Source organism: Lonchura striata, chromosome 10, assembly GCF_050655825.1.
Source record: "Lonchura striata isolate lonStrDom1 chromosome 10, ASM5065582v1, whole genome shotgun sequence".
Classification (NCBI taxonomy): domain Eukaryota; kingdom Metazoa; phylum Chordata; class Aves; order Passeriformes; family Estrildidae; genus Lonchura; species Lonchura striata.
Genome location: NC_140712.1, coordinates 22906593 through 22934206, shown reverse-complemented (window position 1 = coordinate 22934206; position 27614 = coordinate 22906593). Strand labels below are relative to the sequence as shown.

Below are 27614 nucleotides of genomic sequence, written 5' to 3'. Positions count from 1 at the left end.
GGAGCTCAGTGCAGTTTGAGGGAGTTCTCTGCTGCTGAGCTGCAGCCTGTGCACCCACACAGGGATTTTAAGCAGAGCAGTTCCATAATGGCCCAGCCACATCAGTCTCATTGTCTTCACACTGAAGTAAAATTCATTGTTTTCAGGGAGTTTGGGCAGTTCACTGACTTAATTTTAGAGCATGTTCCTGAAAATTTCCTATAATGAGTAAATATTATGTGGTGAAAATCAGCTTCTTTTAACTTGAGAGGATTAGCCATAGTGAAAATTTGATGCATCTAAATTGTATCAGCCTTTCCACAAGTGCCTAAGTGTGTGTTGTTTAGTATTGGTAATTTCAGTATCTCTTCTGATCCTGAAGAAAAACAGGAGAGGCTGACAAACCAGTTAAGATTGATTTATTTTTTAGCATGTTAAAAATACCTTATTTTCAGTAAGTTTGTTACAGTTCTGGTTTCTTTTTTTCAGTAGAAAAACTGCTACCTCAACCCCCTTTGATGTTGCTGGATCCTCACACACATCTTGAAGAGTCCACATGTCATACAGATACTGGGCAGGATATTATCTTGTCCTCTAACATCACACTGATGATCAGAAACACAAAGTAAAGAGCAAACATGGTGAGGCCCAGTAATTTGTTCATTTTCCATTTACAGGCAGCAATAGAGACAATCACAAACAGGAGCATGAGGAAAAGGAGAACAATTGCACAAAACAAACCATTGCTGCTGACTGCCACAGGGCTGAGGCCATTGAAGATAGAAAAAAGGAACCAGGGAACTGGCAGGCTGCAAGGAAGGGAAAGTAATGAAATAAGTGTTTTAAGGCAGTTCGTTATCTGTATCATAACTAAGCAATTTTTCCAAACTGTTACAGGAAAAAATTATTGTATTCAATATAGCCCAGCTCAATAAATCTAAACTGGATGTTTTTCCTGTCAGAACTGCATTTGGATAATGCTTGCACTATCATAATGCAATCCTAGAGTAAAATGGTTTGAAAATAATACCTAAGAATTAAGTGCCTTGGTGAGCTATAATAAAGAAATGTCCTGATGGTTTAGGATGGGAGATGCAGACACTGATACTGATCTTCCCCAGGAGCTGAATGAGTGACCACATAAAGCTCCTGCCTGTATAGTTTGGACATTAGCTGAAGATGTCTTGCATTTTTGTCTTGAAAAATTGGTAATTTTGTGTTCATTGTTCATTGTTCACCCAATTCACAAAATTGGGTGAAGACAGTGGGCTGAGTTATAAGAGTTTGTCTTTCCTTGGATTTGGGTTGGGCTTCTTCAAAAGGAACTGGTTGCTCAGCTGCCTTTCTCTTAACTACAGCTAAAATGAAATTAACTGAGGCATGTCTGGTCTCAAACCAGGTAACTTTGTGTTTCAGAAGAAATGCAGCTCTTAGCCTGGCCCTGGTACTCACCCAACAGTGATGTCAAAGATGTTGCTGCCCACGGAGCTGGACACAGCCATGTCCCCCAAGCCCTTCCGGGCCACGATGACACTGGTGATGAGGTCAGGGATGGATGTGCCTGCTGCCAGTATGGTCAACCCCATAATTTCCTCTGATATCCCAATTGTTTCACCAACCTGATCAAAACAACGTTGATAGGGCTGTTAGCAGTGGAACATGGAGTGTAATTGCTCAGTGCAGTGTTAGGGTTTGTGCCATATTTGAGTTAAAATATTCCAAGTCCCATAAATGTGGTAGTATTTTCCTGCTTTATAGGATTAAAATGTCCCATTTTACTGTGTCTGTTGATTCTGGATTTGCTCTGTAGTGTAAGAAATCTGACCACAGTGATGCCAGCTCTGAGCCAAGGTCAAGTTAGCTACAGCACAATTTTTCTGTCCTCAGTCCTCTTCTGGATGTTGTCTACCTTTGCAAATTTAACATCAGCTGTGCAAGATCTAAGGGCCTTTAGAGATGACAATCCTTGGATTTATGGCATGATCACTGTGCATTTGCAATATATATATCACTCAATACAGATTGGGGGCTGTTCCTACAAGATGGAATTATTATTTCCCAGAATATGAGGTGAACATTAGGATGGGGGAGTGAAGAACATTTAGCAGCTTCCAGAATCAGAACTTGTATTTTCCTAGAATTTTAATTAGGTAATGGATAATTATGTTCTGCACAGAAACATTCATTAATGAAAAGTCAGAATTAAGATGAATCTTGATGGTGCTTTTCCTTTCACTAGTGCACAAACTCCCTTGGAAGCTCTCAGAAATGAATGAATCTTTGTGAAATAAAAAAAAAAAAGGGAATCAAAAATTCCCTTTTGTGTTCTAACAAAACAAATTTTCTACTGTTGTGATGGATGACTGCAGCTGTAATTAATCAGATAAAATGCCACACTAACACTGACCCCTCTCCACCTACTTGTTCTGAAATGGGGATATGCAGAAAGAACAAAGCCTCTCACCTGGTGAGCCCACCACACCATGAGATAAGAGAATGCAGCAATCCAGAGGATGGATCCAAAAAATGTGATGACAAAGAATTTTTTTGATTCCTGTTGAAATCAAGTTTGAAAAGGAAAAAAAAAAGAGAAGTTTCAGGGAAGTTAATAGTCCCCATTGAAAACTATTCACCTGAAACACTTCACTGTAATTGATTGCTTTAACTTGGACCCTGGTCTCTGTTTGCTGTTTTTCAGCTTGATTGGGTGACCTGTAGTTGCTAGAATTTGTGGTTTATTAAATTAAGTCTCTGGAATGGCATTACACTGCAGCTGGGGCTCCTGTCCCACTCCCTGCAGCAGTAACAGCCCTTCAAACTATGCAGACTCCAGACATGGAAAAATGGACCCAGGGACTCTGGCCCAGAGGAAATCCATAGCTCAGTTAATGACTCCAGGAGCAGAAGGAAGGTGGATTCTTACCGAGTTTCTGACATCAGGCAGAGTGCTCCAGAGAGGAAAGACAATGGGAAAGAGGAAAAGGTAAATTGCTTGTTTTGTCCTTGATTCTGGCCATTCCAGAGATAAGGGCTCATCATTCTCATCACCCTCTGTGCTGTCACCATCACTGTCGTCCTGGCTCTCAGAGCTGCTGTCATCTGAGGTGTCACTGCTTGACAGGGGCTGTACCTCAGAATAAAAAATCAAAAAGCCAATATATTTCCACAATAACAAGGAGCTGCAGTTACTCACTGTGGCCTCACCTGAGCAGAGCTCACATTTGTAACCTGCTGAGGGCAGCCACAGCTCTTGTGGGACAGGACCCAGGCACACCCCAACCCTGTACATGTGTATTGTTAACTAATTGACATCCATTAACTAGAACCACCTTTTAGACACAAATATTTCATGTCCTTGAAAAAACCTTTTTTTTTCATTGGAACTGCCAAATAACATCACCCAAAAGGGATTTGGGGAGCAAAACATAACAGTCTGCTGGTGAGCACAGGACAGGCAGGTGCTCTTCTCTCCTCTTACCCTGGAGTACCCTCTGACCTCAGAAGAGTCACTTGAGGGGACAATACTATCCAGTAACACTTGGTGTCGTAATTTGGACCCAATTTGTGTTTGTAAGCCAAAGTGTTTCATCCAGCATCTTAAATTACTACACAGAGAGCCTATTTATAGATGTGAGCATGGGTTGGGTCCTGTCCCAACAGCTCTGGAGAGGGAAGAAGGAAAGTACACGTAAAGGTCAGCCTGGGTGGGCACTTAGTGCCTGTGCTCCTGGTTTTGATACCTGTCCATCCTGTGGCACATCTGCCTTCTGTGTACCTTTGCTGGGCTCAGAGTCACTGGCAGGAATTACCTGGACGCTGCTTGGTGCTTTCTTTCCCTCTTCTGCAAAAGCAATAAGAAGGAATGCTGGTTTCAGTCATCCTGGATGGGTGGCCACCATATCAGGGCATCACCTTCCCTGTGACCAGAGCTTTGAGCTCCCCACCACAGTGATGGTATTGCAGGTTAAGTACCCTCAGATTGCTTTGGTTTATTGTGTCCTCCTTGACTGCTGTGATTGTGTTTGGCAGATCTGGGCAGAATTTGGCCTACCTGGAATAGAGTGAGACCTTGGTGCCCCTCTGACCTTCCATGCAGAACTGCTGTAAGGGGCAGGGAAATGCTAATTACCTCATCTACAGCTGATGAGAATTTCTTGGTTTCTTTCTGGATTCTGACGATTATATTAAAACCAACCTTAAAACCCAGAAAAGATGTAAAGCTTTGCTTCTCAGGTTCCCCCCGCCAGCTTCCCCCCTCCCTTCATAGATCACAGCATTCTCCAGGGACCTGATACTCTTCAAGGCTTCTGAGAAATGACCAGGATGTGCTGCCAGACTTTAATCCCTGGTCCTTTGGTGGGTATTCAAAAGCAAATAGAAAAGTGCTGACACATACAAGGAAATAACTGCAATGTCCTGCTGTTTCTGCATTAACCTGCATAGCCAAGAGGAACACAGAAACCTCTGTGGGAACAGAGCAGAAATATGGATAACAGAGCAGGGATGAGGGATTGAAGTCAGTGTGGTATTTATAGCACGCACCAAGAATTTACTTGGGGTTTAAACAGTGTTTTTCTTGAATTTGGGCTCGTTCACCTCCATGAAGCCCAGAATTGGAAGGTGCTCAGGTGCCTGGGTCATGTGCAGCTGGGACCTTCCACACCAAAGTTTCTTGGTGTTCAAAATCTTCAGCCTTGCTGGCAACACAAATCTGTGTTGTAGCACAGGTCAGCTCTGGCTCCAAGGCAGCCTTTGTGTCAGTAGTGACTGACAGAGGGCAGATCTAGGTTAAATGTTAGATTAGAAATGCTTCCATGTGAGAGTGGTGAGGCCCCAGCACAGGTTGCCCAGAGAAGCTGTGGCTGCCCCTGGATCCCTGGAAGTGTCCGAGGCCAGGTTGGACAGGGCTTGGAGCACCTGGGATGGTAGAAGGTGTCCCTGCCCATGGCAGGGGGTGGAATGGGATGGTCTCTAAGGTTCCTTCCAACCCAAACCATTATATGATTCTGTGATTCTATTACAGGAAGGGTGCACAGGTCCTTGGAATTGATACAGACACAGTGTAGATTAATCCTTCTGGAGGAACCTTCTGTGCCCTTCTGCAAGTGTGTGAAGGTACTTTGTTTTAACAAACACTTTATTTGCAGGGTCTACCAAAGGCCAGCAGCACCCAGTGCTGTCTGCAGTGCCCTGATTTCCCTCCTGCACTTTTCTATGGCCATTTCCAGTCCTTCCTTGCAGCTCTCCCTGCCCTGCCTCACTACCAGCTCCTCTGGGGATGGCTGCTCCTGCCCATGTGCATCAATCGATGCCTGCTGCATTGTTACAGCAGCCATCTGTGCCCAGTAACAGCACAAAAATTTGTGTTAGACCCCAGGGTTTCCATGCCTGCCCTTGGGCTTTGTGTGCTGGGAAGGTGAGAGCTTGCAGTGCAAAGCAAGGCAAACAGCGCTGGCTCTTCCTGCACTCACCTGGCTGGGAGCCTTGTCCTTCCAGGGTCTCAGCCTTGACCTTGGCCACATTGCTTAGGATGTCAACCCTGTCTTTCAATTTTGCTGTGGGTGAGAAGGACACGATCATCAGGGGCTATCACTGCAAAGTCCCCCTGGACCTGCCTCCCTCAACATACACATGCTCTTGCCTCCTTCCTCCTGCAGGTGCTGCAGCCAGTGCTGCCCCAGGGTTGGTTCTAGCTGTGACCTCAGGTTTTGGCTGCTGCTAGGTGGTCATAGCTTTGTATTTAACTGCTTAGTGCTACAGCAATTACACCAGCAATTTGTCATGGAACTATTTAAAGACACCCTAGAGTGATGCTTAAAATTTTAACTTTTATATTTTCTAGATTTGGTACTGCATTAGTACATAACTCTGAACTTAATAGAGTGTTATCAAGTTCTGTCCACAGTTCAGTCAGACAAAACAATCCTTTTCCAGCCCCAGAACTAAGGACAGCATTGAGGCTTCAGGCCCAAAGGATACAAACAGCCAACTGAGGAGAGCAATTTGGGAGGATGGGACTGCATAACCTGAAGCTGTAATTGGACAATTAACCCCACTATGGAAATGGACCAAAAGTTATAAAAGTGTGAAAATGTGTGACCTGCTGTCCATCTTGGGTGTAGCCATGGCCGGGAGCTTGCACTGCCCAAGGTGTATCCTTTGAAGGCATTTTTAATGATACCTACTTTATTCCTGTAACACTGCCTAGCCTCTGTTTTAGCTAGCCTCTCAAGGCATCAAGAGGAATGAGAAATCCTTTCCAGGTCAGTAATACAAAGCATATCTGTACTTTATAGGAAGAAAATGCAGAAAGAACAGACGAGGAGTTTTGGTGCAATATCATCTTGTTCCCAATGGACTATTGATTTTTTTCCTAGGCTAGATTATGAGCAAACTAAAAATGACACCTTCCCCCTGCCATGTGGCTGTTGAAGAGGCTTTAGGGTGCTGCTTGCAGCCTGGGGAACTAATGGGAATGGAAAATAAACACCTTTTATCTTCCAGTTCCCTGGAAAATTATTGATTTTTCTAAGTAGACACAAGTATCTCCTGCTGGAGCTGATCTGAATTCCTGGTATCCAGGTTCAGCATCGTTCAGGCTGTCTGAGAGATGTTCTTCACCAGCACAGGTTTGGTGCTCTACTTCTGGGACAGCTGAGAGCTTCTTCCACTGTGAACCAAGCTCTGCCTTACTTAGTTGGGCTGCTTTTTTTACTGTTTTACAGTTTACTGTGGAATTGTGTGTCTTTGTAGTTGTTTTTTGCTCAAATATCTGACTGCTGACTCTGAGTGAAAGTGAATGAGAATGGGCTCAAAGAAAAGCCCCATTTTGCTCTAATCTATGTCCTGTGTTGAGCTGTACACCAAATGACTGGGGGTCACTGGTTTGCACATGGGCAGTAGCCACAAGAATTGGCCAATGCTGTGTTTGGCTTGTGTGCAGGGCTGTAAAATAATTTTCTCTGAAAGTTTTATCACATTGATTTTATCTACTGTGTTGTTGACTATGCACCCAGAAGGTGCAGTTGTCATATTGCCTCAAGGGTAGGGCCCTGCCATTTTATTAATCACAGTGACATTGAGATAATAGAAATAGCATGTCCAGCCATGTGGGCAGAACTATTGTTCTGAGCTGAACCTTGTGAAAATCAGTACATTCTGCTGTATGTATATATCCAATAACTGGGCCCAACTCAGACAGGAAGACCTCAGGGGATGAGTCCTACTCTGGTGAGATTCCTGCTACTGTCCAACAGAAACATTTTTCACCAGCTGGGATTTCCATTGAGCACTGGGATGGTTGGCTGAGATGAAACTATCGTGGAGTACCAGAATGGTTTGGGTTGGAAGGGGCCTTAAAACCCATCCAGTCCCACGTCCCTGCCATGAGCAGGGGCACCTTCCACTATCCCAGGGTGATCCAGGCTCCATCCATCCTGGCCTTGGACAATTCCAGGGATCCAGGGGCAGTCACAACTTCTCTGGGCACCTGTGCCAGGGCCTCGCCACCTTGTAGGTAAGAATTTCTAATCTAAATTATCATTTCTTCTCCTTTGAAAGGCTGGCTGAGACTCAAGAGCTTGACTCTTCCATGCTCCTTGTCAATACTGAAGGTCAGGGGATGTGAAGTTTTGGCTTCCTTCCCCCTGTGCTCATGCACATCCCTCAGTCCAGGGGTGACCTTTTGCTCCCAGTCTCCTCTAAGCACTGGGCAATACATCCTTCTGTTTGGCTTTTCCCTGAAGCTGCTGCAACAGCTCCAGTCAGCAGGGTCAGAGCGGTCAGGCTCAGCCTGAGATTATGGAAATTGAAGCTCCTGGCTTGCTGCCCTGAGCCAGGCCCCAGGCTGGGAGTGCTGGGTGGAGCCCGGGAGCATCTCTGTCAGGATAAACAGATTAGGCCCAGCCACTGTCCAGCTCTCATGAGATCAGCCTCGTTTAAAAGGGTGTTAATTCCCCTGACACACAGTTCCTGCAGGAGGGACTGAGACTGGAGGCAGAGCTGGCTCTGAGCTGGCCAGATCTGCAGGTCAGCACGGGGAGGAAGGATGTCCATGGGCTCAGTCCGGGCTGTGCAGGATCAGCTGTGCAGGGCAGTGTCCCTCTCAGTCCCCTGGGGCATTCACTGCTGGCAACTCTGTCCCCAGAGCTCAGAACCCATCACACAGGACATGTCTATGTCCAGTGGCCCTGAGATGCTCTCCAGGAGAATTCTTCTATGAATTGACAGCATCCAGAATGGACTTCAGGTGGCAACTGAGCTTCTACCTTGAATTTCACTCTTACATTTAATTCACTCTTTGGCTCTAATATTCAATCTAACAGGATTGACAACACAATCAGCAGGAAGGATTTTTTCTTTACAATTTTGCATGAATCTGAAGGAATTGGAGATTCTGTTGTATAGAAGTGGAAGTTTAAAAAATAGTCTTGTGATTCCTTTTTCCCCTGTGGATCTGAAATGCTAATGAAGCAAGGAGAAGCTGTAGCTGCCTTCAGCCTTCTCCAGCCTGCAACAGTGCCCACTGCTCTGGTCTAATTTCCAAAATCATTACCTTGTTAACTGGGGCATAGTGAGGGCAGGCAGCTCTGACAATCTCTCTGCTGGAGCCTTTTGCTTCATTCAAAAAGAAATGTAAGCTTCTGTTTTGTTCCCTGTGTGACTAGAGTTTAAAGAGTCTGGCGGTAAGGCTAGAGGTTCAGAAATGAGAGAGTTCCTGGGCATTTCCAAAATCTTTGCTCCCTTTACTTCCCCAACAGTTCCCTCTGGTGTCTAATGGGATGGTCTGGAAAAGATCTCATGCTCTTCTTCTACTCACTTTCCCAGGAAACTGGGAAAAGGACAAAAGAACAAACTTGCTAGAAATTCCTAATTTTAAAAAAGGCACATTGAAGGTAAAATGTTCTATCAAAAATATAATTCAGGATGCCATGTAAATATTAGAACTTCTAAAGTAAACACATAGTCTCTCTGAGACAAAGACTTACGTAATGATACCTTCCTAATGCAAAAAGAAATAACCTCACATTCTGAACTCATTCCACTCTTCAAAAGAGAAATTTTGTTTCACACAAGGGGTGTTGCAGCTTTGCATTTCACACTTCTACTGTATTTCCAAGAGCTCTGCCCCTTAAAGTTGGGTTTGGAGGCCCAGTGCTGGCAGCTTTTCTATGTTTTGGACCTTGCTCCACTGAAACCACTTCTGTGCTGCCCAAATAAAAAGCGAGGGCAGCCAAAAGAAGGAAACCCTACAGAATCCTGATTGCAGCAGGTTCAGTGAGGAACAGCTGGGCAACCTTTCCCTTCTGTCGAGTGCTCATTTCCACAGCCTGTAAGAGTGTTGATGCTACAGGCCTTGACAAGAAGGAACAAGGGCCCTTGAGGAAAGATAAATTGCTTTGGGATCATCTTTTATGTGGCAGCCTAATTACAGAAATGTGCCTGTATAGAGTGCTGCACACACAGCAAAGGGAGGGATGGTGTTGGTGATCCATGGGAAGCAGGTACAGCTGTCCCCAGAGTCCCACAGGGCTGTTGTTAACACAGGGCTAGGAACTATTATCATATCAGAACACAAGTCCCTACATAAGCCTTGGCAGGTTCAAATCCTTTTCCACATCCTTCCTTGGGATGTCATTCCATCTCTTTGGCCAAGCTCCTCAAGGCACTTAGGTTTCCCAGGTTACGCAGAAATTCCTTTTCTCCAAACTCTCTTTTCTTTAGGCAGGAAATTATCAGATTAAGGAGTATCTCCTACAAGTCACACAGGATTTGGCACATTGGCTCCTTGATTTTTATGTGCTGAGCTGTTGTAGTATCAGTAATTTCATTGTTATATTTTATAAGGCGGTGCCTCATTTCTCACAGCCTTGAGTGGAGCAGGCAGGTACCTGGGGCAGAGGTTTTGCCATTAACTCAGTGGCGTTATTAAAGGCTCTGGGATATAAAACCCTCCTGGAGAGGCTGCTGCAGCCCATCCCCGCACGGTCCCTGCGGTAGCAGGCGCACATACACACGGTCACACTCCCATCTAGTGGCTGCCGCACACACACGGGAACTCACACCCTGCCGGGCCGCCGGGTGCTGGATATCAGGGAAAATTTCTGCTCCCAAAAGGTTCTCAAGCCCTGGCACAGGGAGTCACCATCCCCGGAGGGATTTAAAGGCTGTGCCTTGCAGTGCTGGGGGAACAGTCGGATTTGATGATCTTAAAGGTCTTTTTCAACCAAAATGATTCTGTGATTCTATGTATTGAGTAGGGAAGTTCTCTTTGAGAGAAGATCCAATCTGGTCCCCGGTCCTGTTTATTCCATATTCACAAGGCCTGGAAACAGCAGCCTCTTCAGCAAGGACAGTGGAAATCTCCCAGCAGCCTATTCTGGGCTGAACTGGCAGGGTTCTTCTTGGCCTTAGCTGCCAACCTCAGCCCCACACAACTCTCCTGCTGAGGAGTCCCAGAGTTTCACAAGGGCACCAACCTGGATCAGAAAGCCAAACTTACGGTGGCCTGGGGATGGCAATACTGCACAGAGACATTTAGAGGTGTGGGAAGATGCTGGGAGGTCTCTGAGTGGCAGCAGCCCCTCAATTCTGGCACTTTCTGATGCTCAAGGCAATGGGACAGGTTTTGGGTCTATCCTGGTGCTGCTGATACAGTCTTTTGGAGGCACAAGAGGCAAGAAACAAACCCTGATGAGTCTGGCTCTTGTTAGGCTGCTGTTGACAACACATTGGGTGCCTGCACTGGAATCTGTCAAAGCAGACACTGATCTGCCTTTGCTGTCCTCCTCCAGCCTCCTTTGTTCCCTCGATCAGTTTGTGCATCTAGGATTCTGATCTGGAGAGTCCTCTTTGTAACCTCTGTGAGGGACACAAGAAGTGTTGATCTGCTTAGCTTCAATCTCTCTTTGAATGGGCAGCAGATAATCTCTTTAGAACAAGTAGGGCAGTGGAGGGGTGGGGCATATTCTGAGCTAGGAAAGAAAATCTTAAAGATGTTTTTTGTTAATGTGTTTCACTATTTATTTAAAAATAAACCTCTACAGTGTGATTGGATTAATGTTAATATAAAGCAACACATTAAAAGGTTGTGTACAAAGACCCTGGTCTGACTGGAGATGAGTCTTCTCTGCACCCTGGGCAGTTTAAAAGAGGTCTTGGACCTGAGCTGGTCATTCCCTGGCCCTGGGGAGCAGCCAGGGCTGTGGGCACACTTTGTCATGGCAATGATGATAGGTGGGCTTTTAGAGATGTCAGCCTGAATCACACAGAATTGGCCTCACCATCATGATTAGAATCTCAGCTGGGATTTTAACCACTGTCAAAAAGAGAGTTCTTCAAGGGTTTTAACCTCTTTTTGTGCTGCTGTTTCAGGGCTTGGATGAGGTCTGAGCTAAGAAGAGGAAGATGGGATGTGCTACATGAGAGAGGAAGCCTGTAACTCAGGTTTGCTGCCCTTGAAGTCAGAGAGACAGCAGGGATGTCACCACTTCCAGGGACCCCAGCAGCAGCAGCTGCCACCACAGCAGTAACCAGTTTGACACAGGAAAAGTAGATTGGCAGGACCAAAACATGAGGTGTTTGTCCTTGCCAGACACAATTAGAAGGGGCACATCCCACTGTCACAGAGCTCCCCACACCTGACACCATCTGCGATACTCAGCTGCACCCTAAGGGTGAGTTGCTGACCCCAAAATACTGATTGTCTTCCCAGTGGAACCCCTCAGGGCTGTGAACCCAAGGCCCTCTGGTGTGGAGCATCCACTCACCTTCTGCCAGGGGGTCCAGGGTGTGGATCATGAGCTGGACGATGGTGCCGCGCATCTGGGAGTTGTGCAGGGAGGCCGAGCTGCTGCCCCGCTGCAGGCCTGGCCCAGGCTGTGGGGAGGCACAGAGCCAGTCAGTTCCAGCTTCTTTGTTCTCTGCATCAGACAAGGCCTCTCCAGGCCATGGGGCAGCAATTCAACAGCAACAGTGTTCAGTGTTTGCTATGGGAAAGGACAGACCCCGCCACCCTCTACTATGACAGCCCAGGAAGAAATTTAGCCACGAGACAAGATAAGAAGAGTCACTTTCTAAATTTCTATATGACTGTTTTAGAGCAGAGAATGAGCAGCACTCTTCTAATTAAATCTACCTGGGAAGCCTGAGCTGCCTCTTAAATTTTATAAAAATTCCTTAAAGGACAGGACTCAGACTGGTGTCCTCTTAAGCAATTGTGCCTGATATGATACAGGCTTTGGGGCAGTTTCTTGACACAGGAATTGACACTTTTATTTATGGCCTGATATGGGGAGAGATTCAAAATACCATGATTTCAGATCCCTGTAAAGTTGCTTAGACCTACCTGCAGCTTCCTCACCTCTGGTGGCTTCATTGTTCCATCATCTACAGCTGCCCTGCTTGTCTGCAAACAATGAAGAACAGAAATAACCAATCACCTCTGCTGCTTCAGGATCTAATGATCCTTCAGGCTGCTGCCTGTGTGGAAGTGGCACAACTGACACAAATGTCCATGGACACTACTGAAAGAGCCAAAGCCATGAGCCTCCTTAAAACTACTGGCTTCTGAGAAAAGCAAGATTCTACCTAAAGCCTCCCAGTAAGGATGCAGGCACCTGGGGGCAGACTCACAACTGATTCCTGTAGCTACAGACAGACCCAGACTTCATCCCCAAACATCTGTATCCTTACTCATTTTCCAGCAAAGTGAAGGTTCAAAGAGGGAGTTTTTAACAGTGATTAGCATTACTTTCCCTCATTTATCATTTCTGTGATTAATTTCTCCCAAGGGATAGGTTCAGCAGCTCTCTGTTACGCTACTAAACATTAGTGAGAGTTCTCTGTAAACTTCAAATGCAGGGCTGGATCTAATTTGTGATGCTTGGTGATGTCCACAGTGATGTGTGTGTGTCACTGCAGTTTCTTACATGTGTATCCCACTGGAATGTAACCCAGGAGCTTTCAGGACTCCCAGCTGTGAGCACTGGCAGAACAAACCAGCAGTAGGAAAGAGAAGCAGTTTCTCAATTTCTGCACCACTTCAACTATCCTCACTCTCTTTATCTGCTTCCTTCCTTTCCTTAAATGATGTGGAGTATCAGGATCAGAAGGCAAAGCATGTTTGAGGGCCAGGGACACATCTGACTAGCAGAGCATGCAGTGCCAGGGGACAGTTTGAAATCTGCTGGCATGGAACTGGGTTTGGGCACTTCACTCTGGTGCCAAATGCTGCCCAGGAGAGCAGGCAGTGGTTGCTAAAGCTGCCAGATGCCATTCTGTGCTGCTGATCGGTTAAGGAGTGATACCATCAGCATCCCAGCAACACATCTGGCTTCAGAGAGGGAAAAGAGAATTTCCTCCAACATCTCTCAGTTGCAAGAGGCTGGGACAGAAGCCTTCTCTCCCATTTACCAGAATTGTCCAATCTTATTCCCAGACCAAGAATGTGTTCCTGCAAGTGTTCTTTCTGAAACTTCTTTTGAACAACCAAGTAAGCAAAATCCCACACATCTTTGAAAGTAGCTAAGAGATATTTAGTAATTGCACAGGTAGAACTCCCTTTTAGTGATGTTCTCCAATTTCTTAGAATCTCTCTAGTTTGCATTGCCCCCATTTTAAAACCATAAATTTTACTAGTACCTGTACTCTGAGGTTCAAATATGTGCTTTGTGAAGGAGATGCAGTGGTTTACACTAGTTATTTCTTTGTGGTTTACACTAGTTATTTCCAACTTGCTCTCTGAACTCTAAAGACACCAACCTTCTGTATATGCTCTGCTGGTGCTGCCTGCACAGCATTTAGCTTCTTTTTCAGCTCCTGCTTCACCCATTGCTCCAGGAACACATTCTGTTTCATGGTGAACACGTATGTGGCATAGGCAGTCAGTAAAAGGAGGCTTTCCCACCAATCAATGACACTGTCTAGGAAAAACAGGATGAGCATCAGTAAGTCTACAATGTAGAATGTGATGTCTCTAAATAAGGGCCACCATGTCAGGTGGAGTATCTGCCTCGAGAAGAGGGCACAGGTGCCAATGACAAAGAGGATATTAAACACTGCTGAGCCCACAATGGTACCGATGCCAACATTGCTGTGTGAGATGAAGACGCCTATGAGGGATGTGAAGAGTTCTGGTGCTGATCCACCTGCTGCCATGAAGGTGGCTCCAGCCACATCTTCAGAGATCTCCAACTTCTCAGTGATCACTCCCAAAGCAGGCACAAAATACTCATCACACACTATGGCCAAGGCCACAAACACATACATCATGCCAAAGATGTGAAGGACAACCCACCCTTGCCTGCGTTCTTCCACACTGAACAGGTCCTGGGGATATTCTCCTTTGGACTCATAGGGTGGTTTTTCATCTGGGGAGCTTTCACTGGCATTTTCTTGCTGTGGTGTTGTCCCCACTGATGTGGTGACGGGCACGGCTGGCTCAGGATCCACATAGATGCAGTGCCTTATTTTGGGTGCTGTGGCATTGCCTCTTACAGCAGTCTTGTTGCTGGGGAGGTCCCTGGAGGTCACTTTGACAGGGTCCGTGGGTTGGGGGGCTCTGTGTGATGCTGGAAGGGCAGAGGGGCTGAACTGGAGCTGACAGACAGAGAAGACCAACACTATGGCAAGCAAGAAGAGGATTCGGTTCCTCCGTAGCCGTCTCCTCCGTGGTAAATGCATTTCCTAAAGGTTCAAAACTCAGAGCTGTGTCCAGAAGACACTGAAGACTTCACTTGGTCAGCAGTTTGCTGATCTGGAGCATCAGGAGTGGAACTACACAGCACAATTTCTAGCTGATCTGGAGCATCAGGAGTGGAACTGCACAGCACAAAATGGGGAATCCTGCAAAAGAAAATCTGGTGTGAAAAACAAAGTACTGCAACTTTCCACCATTTGGGCAGCAACACTTCACTGATTGCTTGTCTATTTTTCAATAAAAACAAATGGACTTAAATGAGTAAAGAGATATCTAGATCCAGGTTTCAGTCTATTTTTAGTGTGACTGTAGGCTACGCTGATTAATAATCAAAGATTTGGTTTAAGAGAATGGAGTTGTCCAATCCAAGCTGAATTCTGGTTCCACCAAATGCCCATATCCAGGAGCTGTTAAGGACTTCATTGATCAGAGTCCAGTTATTATTCTGTAATATTATCAACTGGGTCAGTGTTGTGCAGAAAGAGTAGGTATGGCTTCTGTCAAGGAACCAACTTTAAATTGCTAAAAATGATGCTCTGAAGACAAGACCAAGCTGTTCAAACCTCCCTGCTAAACCAGTTATTCACCAAAATAACCCCAGGAGGATGGAAACTGGTTTAGATGTGATGCTTCTCCATGGCTCTCCAGCCTTTCACTTCCCAGGAAACCATCCAAGGAAGGGTGAGGTTTTTCCTTCAGTTTGAGCAGAGGGTGAGAAGACCATGGTTCTAGTAAAATTGTGGGTGCTGAGCAGCCATTTGTTTCTATGACTACATCTTTTCAGGGCTTTCTGTAGAAATCAGAACTGGCAAAGTGGAATTGTAATCATACCTTTTATTAGGGGGTAATTAGCATATCTTGCATAATTATGTGAACAGCATTTAGAAAGGGAGAGAAATTGTAAATGCCAGAGTGACAGTGCCTGCAGCTGTGACAGCATGGGGACAGTGTTTTGGGACTGGACAGAATTCACTCTTCAGCACTGCTTGAATGTTTTACCTGAGAATGACACTCGATGGATTTTTTTTTTTTTCCAGAGTGGGCATGTTACATTATTCTTTAGCTGTGAATCATAGTTTTCTAGGCCATTCTCAGATAAGCTCTTCATGCAAGTTATCACACATTTACACTCTTGCATAACACCCAGGGAAGGTATCAGCCTAAATTTCTTGCAAAACAGGCAATGTTAATTTAAATAGTTGGGAGGATCACTAAGGCAACAGTAAGAGAGGGTCATGGGAGCACCTAGATAAACAGATGACACAAGCTTTGCTTTTCATACATAAAAAGAAAAGAAACATATATGTGACAGAACATCACAAAAGGTATAACAAATTGCATATTAAAATAAAATAACTTTCCCTAATAAAGACAGGTCTCCAAATTGAGCTTCTTAAAAGACATTTTGTGAGCAGAAAGAAATCCAAAGCCAGGATCAGTTCTAAGAGCTCTGCAGCCTTTCACAACTCCTGACCAGAAGAATGCAGAAGAATGCAGAAGAATTGTGTCTCTAGTCTTAGTTTAGATCAGTTCCTGATAAACTCCTTTTCTCACCTCCTGTCTCAGTAACACGAAATCCAAGCAATAAAACAACTCTCCCCAGCCTACCTTCCAAAGGTCTGTCCAGGAGGAAGGGGAGTTCCAGGGGCTAGGTGTACTGCTGGAAGCTTCTTTGGTAGTTAACAGCCAGATGGGAGATGCTGTTGCAGAGAGAGGCAGGGGAAAATGATCCCATTTTCCAGATGTCTCCTCTGCTGGCAGAGTCCTAAAACAAGAGCGGGTCAGGTGTGAAGGACATGTTAGTGGAGGAATTCCCAATCCAGTTTAATACCCACAGCCCCTAAGAAGATTAAATAGTATTGATAGATAGATTTGGGTCTATCTCTGAAGCCAATACCTTTGTCTGCTACCACAGGTTATTCTCAGTGTGAGGACAGGTGATTATCCCCTTCACAAACTCCTGGACTGAAGCACCAGCCATGGACACGGACCACCCTCATGGCACTGGCAGCGGGTAAATCACATTTATAAACACTTTTAAACAAGACACATGGAGCTGCATTTTGAGGCATCTCCTGTGGCTGGCAGCCCAGATGCCAGACAAGCAGCTCTGCTGTTCTTTGCCACAGTATGTGATGACTTTGCAATGCCAGAGCAAGGTTTATAACTTGTTGGCTCCTGGAAAAATCCCTCAGGGCCTATGCCAGGAGCACTGAGTCAGGGACCTGGGGATGGTGCCTGTGACTCTTCTGTGGCACTGATATGGTGCAGCTCCACAGGGGAAGAAATAACAACATCCCTGACCAAGGATTTAACAGCTACAACAATCTAATAGTCAGATTTATCACAGGAGAATTAGAAGTCTGATTTGATTTTGGGTCGCTCATGGCGAGACGGATGTTCAGGTGCTGGAGCATGTCCAGGGAAGGGAACAGAGCTGGGCAGGGTCTGGAGCGGCTGAGGGAGCTGGGAAGGGGCTCAGCCTGGAGAAAAGGAGGCTCAGGGGGAACCTTGTAGCTCTGCACAACCCCTGACAGGAGGGGACAGCCAGGGGTGTCGGGCTGTGCTCCCAGGGAACAGGGACAGGAGGAGGGAGAACAACCTCAAGTTGTACCAGGGGAGATTTAGGTTGGATACTAGGGAAAATTTCTCTGCTAAAGGCGTGTTCAGCATTGCAGCAGGTTGCCCAGGGCAGTGGTGGAGCCCCCATCCCCGGAGGGATTTAAAAGCTGTGTGGATGTGGCACCCGGGGGTGGTTTATGGTGGCCTTGGCAGTGCTGGGGCAACAGTGGGACTTGATGATCTTAGAAGGTTTTTCCAGCTAAGCTATTCTGTGAATCTCTGATAATTTTAAAGCAAACTGTTTTCCGAACACACAACTTCAGGAGTATATCCCAGTTTTGCACTGGAGTTTATTGCCTCCCCGCCCCCCACTCCCACACGAACAGAGCCAGGAGAAGGAGGCGCACTGCCCAGCCGGGATGCTTATCCATAAACCCTTCTCCACACACAGCGGTCATTTTGGCCCTGTTTCACGCGGGCACACGTTCCCCGGCGCGGCCATCCCGCATTCCCGCTTCCCGCGCGGGGCCGGCCCTCACGGGCCGCGCGCGGGGCCGGCCCTCACTGCCCGCGCGGGGCCGGCCCTCACGGGCCGCTTCCGGGGGCCGCTTTCGCTGCCGCACGCATGGCGGCGCGGCGGGCCGGGCTGTGCAGCAGCGTTTCCCTTCCGCCGCCCCGCTCCGCCGCTCGGCCCCGCCGGCGCTCCGGGGACAGCCCCGCTGAGGGCGAAGGCTCGTAGGGAGGGCTGCGTCCCTGCCCGACCGCCCTCGGAGCGGCCAAGCTGCGCCTTTTCCCCAGCGAGGCTCAGCTCCTGCTGTCTCCAGGCCTTGCGCCGCAGCCGGCTGGAAATGCCGTGTGGGGTTCAGCGTGTGTTCAGCTAATCCGTGCTCAGCCCCGCGTTGTGAGGGGGAGAAGGGTAATTGGCGCTTCTCCCCGGGGTCAGCGTGAGGGGGCGAGCTCCGCAAGTGCAGCTTTGGTAATGCTTTGTGCCTTCCCTCCCGCTGCAGGCAGGAGATCCGGGCTGAGCCGGCCGTGGGGGCGGCGGAGGAGCGGCTCGCCATGCCCACCGTGGTGGTGATGGACGTGTCGCTGTCCATGACGCGGCCGGTGTCCGTGGAGGGCTCCGAGGAGTACCAGCGCAAGCACCTGGCGGCCCACGGGCTCACCATGCTCTTCGAGCACATGGCCACCAACTACAAGCTGGAGTTCACGGCCTTGGTGGTGTTCTCATCCCTCTGGGAGCTCATGGTGCCTTTCACAAGAGACTACAATACGCTCCAGGTAGGGGCTGTGAGCATTAAGTAAAAAGCCTTTGTCATTTTTTAAAATCATCTAACTGTACCATCAAAGCAGAGTGAAGCTGTGTGATTTGGTATCATCCTATGCACAACGTCTTGAATTGAGTGGGTTTGTCCTAATTTTAAGGGCAGGTGAAATCAGTGTGTTTGAAACAGTGAATTTTGCCAGTTGCACCTTTGCAGGTGAGCACTGGGGTGTGGCTGATTGACTCTGAAATGGGATGGAGTTAAAAATGGGATGGAGGGAAGGGCTGCCTGGTGAAGTTCTCCAAGTGGGTCTGTGATGCCCCTGTTTTTATGTGTAGTTGTTGGTTTGCTCTTGATAAACAATGCAGGTGACAGGATCATTTAAAAAGGCTCTGAGTCGAATGATTTGATGGAGAGAAGCTGCTCTTGAGAGTGTGTACAAGTCAAAAGAGTGCAAGAGTGAGAATAAGTGATTTTAGGCCTCACAGATGCACAAATTGGGAAATTGGGAGGAAGAAATGGAAAGGAGAAAGTCCAAGAGGGAAATTTCACATGAATGCAGTAAGGCCCTGGAGCCTCTGAATCCAGTAAAAATTGTACATTTATATCTGACCCTCACATGCAGGAGGAAATGACACATTTGTGTCACAGGGCACCATGGTTTGGGTTTGTCCATTGGGCAAAGAGATTTTAAAAGCTGTTCTCTGTTACGTTTGCAGTTTAGCAGATTAATTTTCACTTCCCTAAAGGTTCATTGGAGGAATTTTGCAAGCCAGGAGCCCAACCAGGCTCCTTTAGCAAGTTCATCTCACAGTTGCACCCTGGTGATGCTGTGTTAAGTGTGAGGTTTTTACTTCTAGGAGAAAAGAAGTTTTTACTTTTGGTTTATGGGTGCAGATGTGAGTTTTGAGTTTGTTTTCTGTGCCAAAGAGTTTTTGTGAAACAAACTCCTTGTGGTCTCTGCTTTGACACCTGTGAGGATTTTCTCACCTAAACATTTCCTGTTGCCTCAGGTTTTCACTTTTTTAAGATATGCAAAGGTGTTTTTCACTCTTAAAGAGCTGTGGTGATAATATTACAGCTCCTTCAAAGCCAGGAGTGCCTGCTGGGTGTCTCCTGGCAGGGATGTTCCCCCAGCAGTGACTGTGGTGTTTGTCTTTGCAGGAAGCCCTGAGTAACATGGATGATTATGACAAAACCTGTTTGGAGTCGGCGCTGCTGGGGGTTTGCAATATTGTCCAGCAGGAATGGGGGGCAGCAATTCCTTGCCAGGTATGGCTGATTGCACTGCTTTGAGTTCACTGCATGTTTAGTTATGCCTGGCAGGGAGATTGGAACTTGGTGATGTTTAAGACCTCTTCCAACACAAACCATCCTGTGATTGATTCTATTCCTGCGAGTTGCACATAGAAATGTAAATGTAATTTGAAAGTTTGGAATGCTCTCAGGCACGCTGGTGCTGCACAAACACAAAGAATTAGTATTTTGGCCAAACCTGCAATATGAACAGAAGGTGATCTTTATAAAATATTCAGCAGAAAAAAAAAAAAAAAGAAAAAAAAAAGATACTGTTTCCTGCCCAATGTGTTCTTGTAGTGCAGTGGATTGTAAAATGTGGCTCAGGAGCACTGTTGTGCAGGCCTAGTGTTTGATCTGGATGCAGTCTGCTGTCCCAGGAGCCTCACTGCATTTGGAAAAGGTGTAGTCCCACTTCAGGAGCCTTTCCCCGATGGTTTCCAGGGCTTGTAACAATTCCAGCTCTCAACCAACAGCGTGGGGCTGCTGCTGAGTGTGTTTTGATCTGACTTCTCTCCCAAATGAGTCATTTGCCATGCAGCTGCTCACAAACCCCATTCAGCCCTGCAAGCTCTCAGCCTTCCAAATCTGCTGCCTTTTATGGCAGAGTTTGCTTTTAACCCTGGGTTTTCTGAGACACTTGATTTAAGTTCAGCAATTTTGCAGCTCAGTGAACTGGGAAGATGCCTGAAGCAATATTCCTTATGGAGAAAAAAGGATAGAAGTTTATTGGTTAAGCAGTGCTTCATCATCCAACAGGGACAAAAGGCACCTTGGGAAGCAAAGAACAAGAAAGATGTGAAAACCAAGCAGAGATTAGACCTCAACTATTTTGTCTCTCATTTGTGTCATATCTCATTTTACTGGCACTTCAGGTGCTGGGGTGGAGGAGGGCACTGAGGAATGTGCTGTGCAGCCTCGGAGTAGTGGAAGACATCACTGGTGAGCACCAGTTCTGAGGAGACTGTGAGAGGGACTGAGGATGAAGGGAGAATACAAATCTGGATGTAGCAATTACACATGGGGTTTCAATTGGATTTGATTTTCCTTATCTACCAGCCAGAAATCATGCTTGCTGTTGCCATGCAGCATTGAAGGGAGCAGCTTTTTTACTCCTCTGAAAGTGACTGGGTCACAGCTGAGTGTAAATAATCCCATTATTCAGTGTAATTAGTGCAGGTTTCCACAGGGATTGGCTCTGGATGTGCAATTGAATGGAAAAGTGTGTGGTTTTGCTGTAGTAGTTCTGCTGCAAAATATGAGCATAATGCAGCTGTATTTGCAAAGAATTAAGATCACTAATGCTACCCTTTTTTGAGGTTTCTGTGGCTTGTAGTGGAAGTTGAGTTGCTCTCCAAATTCTGCAGAAGAAATGGGCTTCATCATCCATCTGAAAACAAACCTGGAATCATCGAGTCCAACAGCAAGAGGCTGGTTTTTGGCTGTGTAGTCACTGTCTTTCTAGTGTACATTTAAAAATGAAATATATGAGATTCAAATTTTTGTGCCATTACCTAATGCCAAGAAAACGTTTATTTACCATGCACACCATGTAAACTACGAGGGTTCAATCTTCAATTTCTCCTTGCTGTGGGGTTCAGTCTGGAAATCTTGCCAGCAGTTCTTTGCCCAGCTCTGTGGAGGAAACCCGGTGGGAGCAGGGATTTTCCTGCAGTGTGCGGTGTTCAGGTGGCCGGTGCGGTGCGGCTGAAGTGTCCCCCGTGTCCCCGCAGGTTGTGCTGGTCACCGACGGCTGCCTGGGCATCGGCCGGGGCTCCCTGCGCCACTCCCTGGCCACCCACAGCCAGCGCAGCGACAGCAACAGGTTCCCACTGCCCTTCCCGTTCCCGTCCAAGCTCTACGTCATGTGCATGGCCAACCTGGAAGAGGTGATGCCTTATTCTTTCTTGCATTGCATAAGTGTTGGTTTTCTCTGAACTAACGACCAGCTCAGCACAAAACATTGCGTTGATGTTCTTGTGCTCAAAGGTTTAGCTGGCATTCTGGTGCTTAGTTATTGGGTGAAAGAGAATTTAAGGTTTATTATTGCACTGTTATTATCTGCTGCTACCACCTTATTATCATAATCTGTATAAATCATGCCAGTTTGTCCCTGGAGAATATGATGGAATTTTAATTTCTCTGTTTATATTACTACTGTATTAATTACGTTGAATGCTTTTGGGGCTCTTCTTAATCTACAATTAAATTCTTGAATAAATGACTTGTCTTGCAAAGATGCTCAGCATTTAAAACACAGTAGCTGTATGTAGAAATGTGAGAGGCGACAACTGAAATCTCCAAGCTAGTGTTCAAACCAGTTTCCCTTAGTTTTGAAGGAAAGGTGTTAAATTTCTTCTTCTCTTCTCCTTTTCTTGCAAATTTCAATCCCAGCTTTAAAAATCTTCACAGGAATTAGAATTCTGCTGCACAAACATTTGTTTAAAAAGAAGCCTATTTGACTAATATTTGTTAGATTAAGTTTTATTAATAGCATTACTTTTGATTTGACTCCTGTATTCTTGTGTCCTTCACAGAAGGGTTTTCTGCTTAGGCATCAACTAGATAGCTTAGTTTCATGGTCTCTGTCATGGATGATGCTTTTGAGTAAGCTGATGAATTGAAGCACTGTTGACATCTCAAATAACTGGGAAAATATTTAAAATAAGTATTTAAAATAAATCATCTATTTCTGATAAGTAACAAGAGAACATTGCCTGGGAGACAAAGAATGTTGGTTTATTTGGAAAGAAGAGAGAGAACAAAAAATCATGGGAGCATCCAATCAGATGCTTTTTGCTGTATTGTGTATATTTTCTTTTAAAATACTGGTTAGTACAAAAGAGAATAAAAAGATCACTCAACAAAAATATTTCCCTTTCTTTTTCTGCAGCTTCAAAGCACAGATTCCTTAGACTGCCTGGAACGGCTCATTGATTTAAACAATGGGGAGGGGCAGATTTTCACCATTGATGGCCCCCTGTGCCTGAAGAATGTGCAGTCCATGTTTGGGTGAGCACACTTGTAGATAATATACCTTTGGGAAGGTTCCCAGTTGCTATCTTGAAAGGAAAGCAAATACAATAAGAAATCTGGTGATATGACATGTCCTTTTTTAAACTCCTTTTTAAACTCCTTTTTTTTTTATTTTATGATCTTGTTAACTGTAATTTCATCTCGGCCTTCACTGGTTATGGTCAATATTTATTTTAGTCTTTGTAAAAACCGTAGCATCTGTTTATGCTTGGCAGATAGAAGACAGTAATTTCCATAATTATTGTTCATTTGCCATGAGTGGGATAATGCTGCTCTAGTTTCATAATTTAGCAACACTAGAACTATTGCATTAACTGTAGTTAAAACAGGTTTGGGAGCTAAATTAGTGTGCTTTAGAGAAACTGTTTGCATTTAATATGTATTATGTTTTCCTTAATAACTGTGTTCTAGAAAGCTAATAGACCTGGCTTATACACCATTCCATGCTGTCCTCAAGTGTGGTCACTTAACATCTGATGTGCAAGTATTTCCCAGACCAGAGCCTTTCATTATAGATGAGGAAATAGACCCCATTCCTAAAGCAATTAATACAGGTAACAAATCTTTGATTGCTTTTTTACTAAAATCCATTTGATTTCTGTCCTTTCACTACCACCTCTCATCCTGTGGAGTTACTGCTTCATCCACTTTTTTTTCTCTGCAAGGATCAGTCTCTGACTGATTTTTTGGTATATTTTTTTGGTGTATGTGTGGCACCAAGGAATAAAAATATCATCCTACTTCATCCGTGTGTACCTGGCTAAAAGGCTGGAGTAGGGTAGAGGCACTTTCAGAGCTCAGGGTGCCAATTTGTAGGGGTAGAGACTGGAAGACAGCCACAGGCTGCTTTCCATGAGCACCCTCATAAGCTTCAGGGAGGAGAAATTATTTTTAAAAACAACTGTGCATAAAAAAAAAACCTTCCCAGCCCTCCCGTTAGTGGACACAGCTCCCATGAGCAGCAGGTTGCTTTTTCTCTTTTGGAAATTATAAGACAGCAGTGGATTGTGTACAGTGTAAATACCAAGGTGTCCAGCAGCAGTCTGTGTCTGCTGAAAGTCACCTTCAAAAGTTGTGTGTTTTATGTATTTCTAACTTATTAACACCTTTACACTCCAGTTGAGTTTGGGTTCTCTTGTGCTACCTCGAGTCATTGGTTCAGAAAACCTGGTGGTGTAAGAAGTGGTGATAAATAGCCTCTGAATACATTTCAGTTATTTCCAAATATGACTTAAACTGTCTTAAATCTGATTTAAATCTGTTGTTTCCCTGCAGATCTAGAAATTGTTGGGTTTGTAGATATTGCAGACATTTCCAGCCCTCCTGTCTTGTCCAGACACTTGGTACTGCCCATTGCACTTAACAGAGGTGAGCAAGTTGGGTTTATTTCAGCAAAAACTACTTTAAGCTTCCCTTGTAATGAAGTTTAGACTGGAAGCAGTTTTTTTTGCTCTATCAAAATACCAGATGTCATATATGTGTGATTGCATTAAGATTAAAACCTTGACCACAGGCTTTCTTATTTTGCAAACTATGTTCTTTGTGAAGTTCGTAGAGGGACCAGGGTCCTTACAACATCATTATTAATAGAACATGCTAAACTTACAGTTCAGAATAATAATGAGCCATGAAATATGTGGTGCAAGATGAATATTTAATGTCCTTGAGTATATTGCAGTGGAATATTTATGTATCATTATTGTGCCACTTTGCCCAAGAAGTTCATTCTGCAGCTGTTTGTTCTACGAAAGTATTCATTAACTCTTGCAGGCTTAAAGGGTGGTGTCATGGAAACAGAACTCTTGTGTTTGAATGTATTCTCATGTTTTCTCTTTGCTTGCTTTGATTCTTCCCCAGAGGGGGATGAGGTGGGACCTGGGATCACAGATGACACTGAAGATGAGAATTCAGCTAATCAGATTGCTGGGAAAATCCCCAACTTCTGTGTTTTATTACATGGCAGCCTGAAAGTGGAAGGCATGGTGGCTCTCGTCCAGTTGGGGTATGGAGTTGGATGTCTGCCTGAAAAATCTCTTACTTTGCTCATTTAGGCTTTATTTATAAATTATGCTTATTTATATCTGTATTCTGTGCAGAACTCTGCACTGCTAGACTAAGCTGTGGATTTTTAATTGCAGATTTGTTTCTGTCAATACAAATTACAAACACTGAGCCTCCACACAGTGAGAGGGAGGCACATTCTAGGCAGAGGCGTGGAAGATATTCAGCCTTTCAGAGTTTGCTCTTTTCCACAGGCCAGAGTGGTATGGAATGCTTTATTCACAAGCTGATAGCAAGAAGAAATCAAACCTCATGATGTCACTCTTTGAACCTGGTCCTGAGCCCCTCCCATGGCTGGGGAAGATGGCACAGCTTGGCCCCATTTCAGGTACTGGTCATGCTCCTCTGAGTAACTCTTCACCATTCAGTGCTGTGTAAATGATCTTGGCAATTCTTAGTTGCTAAGTCTATAATTTCTTTTTTCTCCCAGATGCAAAAGAAAATCCTTATGGGGAGGATGACAATAAGAGCCCTTTCCCTTTGCAGCCCAAGAACAAGCGCAGCTATGCCCAGAATGTCACTGTCTGGATCAAACCCAGTGGCCTCCAGGTAATGACCCAGCTTGTGCTGCTTTACCTGGAGCAGCAGGAGCCATTTCAGCAGGAACTGGGTCTGTGCATGTCTTGCCCATTTAATGTAATTGCTTTATTGCTTTTCTTTCATTTTTATAAACACTGCCTCTTTACAATGTCATGATTAAAATGCAATCAGAAAGCATAGCTTGTTTAATGAGAGTTGTGTCTCCAGTGGAGCATCTGGCTTGGTTTATTTGATTTACTATAATTACCAGCTATGTTTCAGCCTTTGTGAGCTGCAGTCTTGTCAATGGTCAGGATAATTTATCCATAAAGAGTTGGCGGTTGTTCTGCAGCTTTTCCCAGAAGCTGCCAAGATTTTTGGAATTTTTTTTTCTCTTTTCTGCAGACAGATGTACAGAAGATCTTGAGAAATGCAAGGAAACTCCCTGAAAAAACACAAACCTTCTATAAAGTGAGTAACATTCCAGGCTGGCCTAAGTTTGATCCATAGTGGTGCATTTGACAGAGGAGCCACACTGTGTGTTCTGTTCAGGCTTGCAGTGCTCTGTAAAAATTTAAGACTGGTTAGACGAGACAAGGGGGTGTCATTTCAATGGTCTGGCACTACATTTTCTGGCATAGATGTGTCATGTCTGCAAGTGCCCCTCAAGATGTCTGCTCCTCCTTCCATGGTGAAGGACTTCAACTTCTATGCTGTTGTCCAGGCAAAAATTAACTGAGGGTCCAGAGAGGAATAGGAACACAGATTTCATTCTGAGTCTTGATAATCTTTCCTCCTTTTCATCTACAATGGAAGCAGAGAAAGACAAAGTTCCAGGCACTTCTGACCACACCATAATGATCCATAACCAGACTGTTGATGGAGATAATTATTCCTCTTGTGAGCTTAGTGCTGAAGCAGTTTGGTATTGCAGCCTCCAGAGACGTGAGGAATGAATGCCCTACCTAAGTGCACATAAGCACTGTTCAGTTTACAGGGAAGAAAAATCAATGTATCCACATTTTACTGGACACTGTGGTCAAAGGCAGGATTCAAGTCAGTGAAGCCTAAACTCGAGCACTGCTGGGACACAGATGAAGCAGGCAGGTACAATAGCTGAATGCACAAAAGGAATAAGTGGAGGTTTATAAGAAAGGATCAAGGGAAGACCACTGTTATTATCTTCAGCCCTGACTTTCTATCCACGAGCAGCTGGGCAGTTTCCAGCAGCTGTACTGTAACATCACCTTTAAAAACAGATACAGGAAACCCACGTTGGATGTCGAGGTTTGGAGTGGCTTTAAAAGGGGTTTTGTGTCTTTGCAGGAGCTGAATCGTTTGCGAAAGGCAGCGCTGGCCTTCGGCTTCCTGGAGCTGCTGAAGGGCGTGGCAGACATGCTGGAGCGGGAGTGCACCCTGCTCCCCGACACCGCGCACCCCGACGCCGCCTTCCAGCTCACCCACGCGGCCCAGCAGCTCAAAGTGGCAAGTACTGGAGCCTCGGAATACGCTGCCTATGATCACAACATTGCTCCTCTGCAGACAGACTTTTCCAGTAGCAGCACTGAGAGAATGTGAAGTCTCCATTTTGGGAGCTTCTCTAGGTTAAGGCTCAAGTGGTTCAGATTTTCTTCTGGCCTGTTCAATCACTGTTTGAAGAAATTCCTGTCCAAACGGGGAAGTTTTGCATCAGTGCTTTCTAAACAAACGTAGCTCATTTGTGGTGGCTTTTAGTCAGACCTGAGAACTGTGGAATATGTCCCAAACCCAGTGATGGTGCTGGATGATGGGTGGAAGTTATTTAGTACATGTGAGGAGAGAAAAAATTGCCATTGGCAGCTCTTGAGTTCTGGCCTCCCCAAAATGCAGTTACTACATAACTGAACTCACTGGTTAAAGTACCCCTAAAGGCAGCTACTACACTTGAAACATCAACTTGATTAGTCCAAAGAAAGGTGTGAGAAGCACCCTGCAAGATCAGATACAGAACTGATTTTGGGGTGCTGGGCCTGACTTTATGCCCAACTTGACAGCAGACTGAACATTATCACTTGCATTGCAGTGCTTATACTTCTGAAATTAACTTGATCTTGGGACACATGTTTTTTTATTTGCATAATACAAATAAAGAATAATTCTTCATGAAAATTTAAGTTGGGTTTGTTCTGTTTTCATAACAACCAGGCTGTGTGGCCCAA

The 27614-nt window shown here is 45.3% G+C and overlaps 2 protein-coding genes across 3 annotated transcripts; one reads left to right on the top strand and one right to left on the bottom strand.

The window, feature by feature from the left end:
* Nucleotides 1-383: 383 nt before the first annotated feature.
* Nucleotides 384-14812, bottom strand: SLC24A1 (solute carrier family 24 member 1). 2 transcript variants are annotated; one of them, XM_085589001.1, is made up of 10 exons: nucleotides 13741-14812; nucleotides 12326-12385; nucleotides 11748-11856; nucleotides 5451-5534; nucleotides 5066-5068; nucleotides 3720-3820; nucleotides 2903-3103; nucleotides 2444-2533; nucleotides 1432-1598; nucleotides 384-788 (listed from the first exon to the last, which is right to left on the bottom strand). In XM_085589001.1, the coding sequence occupies exons 1-10, from the start codon at nucleotides 14659-14661 to the stop codon at nucleotides 539-541; spliced, it is 1986 nt and encodes a 661-aa protein (XP_085445127.1). In that variant the 5' UTR covers nucleotides 14662-14812; the 3' UTR covers nucleotides 384-538. The 2 variants fall into 2 exon arrangements, with proteins under 2 accessions (XP_085445127.1, XP_077642074.2); XM_077785948.2 differs by lacking the exon at nucleotides 5066-5068 and having other exon boundaries at nucleotides 412-788; nucleotides 3720-3805; nucleotides 5427-5534.
* A 3027-nt stretch (nucleotides 14813-17839) lies between these two features.
* Nucleotides 17840-27564, top strand: INTS14 (integrator complex subunit 14). The gene is made up of 12 exons (XM_021552648.3): nucleotides 17840-18155; nucleotides 18247-18520; nucleotides 19669-19776; nucleotides 21534-21689; nucleotides 22694-22812; nucleotides 23248-23390; nucleotides 24112-24204; nucleotides 24694-24838; nucleotides 25092-25225; nucleotides 25328-25446; nucleotides 25822-25887; nucleotides 26743-27564. The coding sequence occupies exons 2-12, from the start codon at nucleotides 18299-18301 to the stop codon at nucleotides 26992-26994; spliced, it is 1557 nt and encodes a 518-aa protein (XP_021408323.1). The 5' UTR covers nucleotides 17840-18155; nucleotides 18247-18298; the 3' UTR covers nucleotides 26995-27564.
* The last annotated feature ends 50 nt before the right edge of the window (nucleotides 27565-27614 follow it).

Excerpts from the sequence above, each read along its gene's own strand:
- INTS14 (XM_021552648.3), top strand. The coding sequence starts at position 18,299 with ATGCCCACCGTGGTGGTGATGGACGTGTCGCTGTCCATGACGCGGCCG. Across the intron at positions 18,521-19,668 it reads GAGACTACAATACGCTCCAG|GAAGCCCTGAGTAACATGGA; the intron begins GTAGGGGCTGTG and ends TTGTCTTTGCAG. Across the intron at positions 24,205-24,693 it reads GCCCATTGCACTTAACAGAG|AGGGGGATGAGGTGGGACCT; the intron begins GTGAGCAAGTTG and ends ATTCTTCCCCAG.
- SLC24A1 (XM_077785948.2), bottom strand. The coding sequence starts at position 14,661 with ATGCATTTACCACGGAGGAGACGGCTACGGAGGAACCGAATCCTCTTC. Across the intron at positions 3,806-5,426 it reads GTGCAGGAAGAGCCAGCGCT|CACCAAGCAGCGTCCAGGTA; the intron begins GTTTGCCTTGCT and ends AGGGAAAGAAAG. Across the intron at positions 1,599-2,443 it reads TGGTGTGGTGGGCTCACCAG|GTTGGTGAAACAATTGGGAT; the intron begins GTGAGAGGCTTT and ends TGTTTTGATCAG.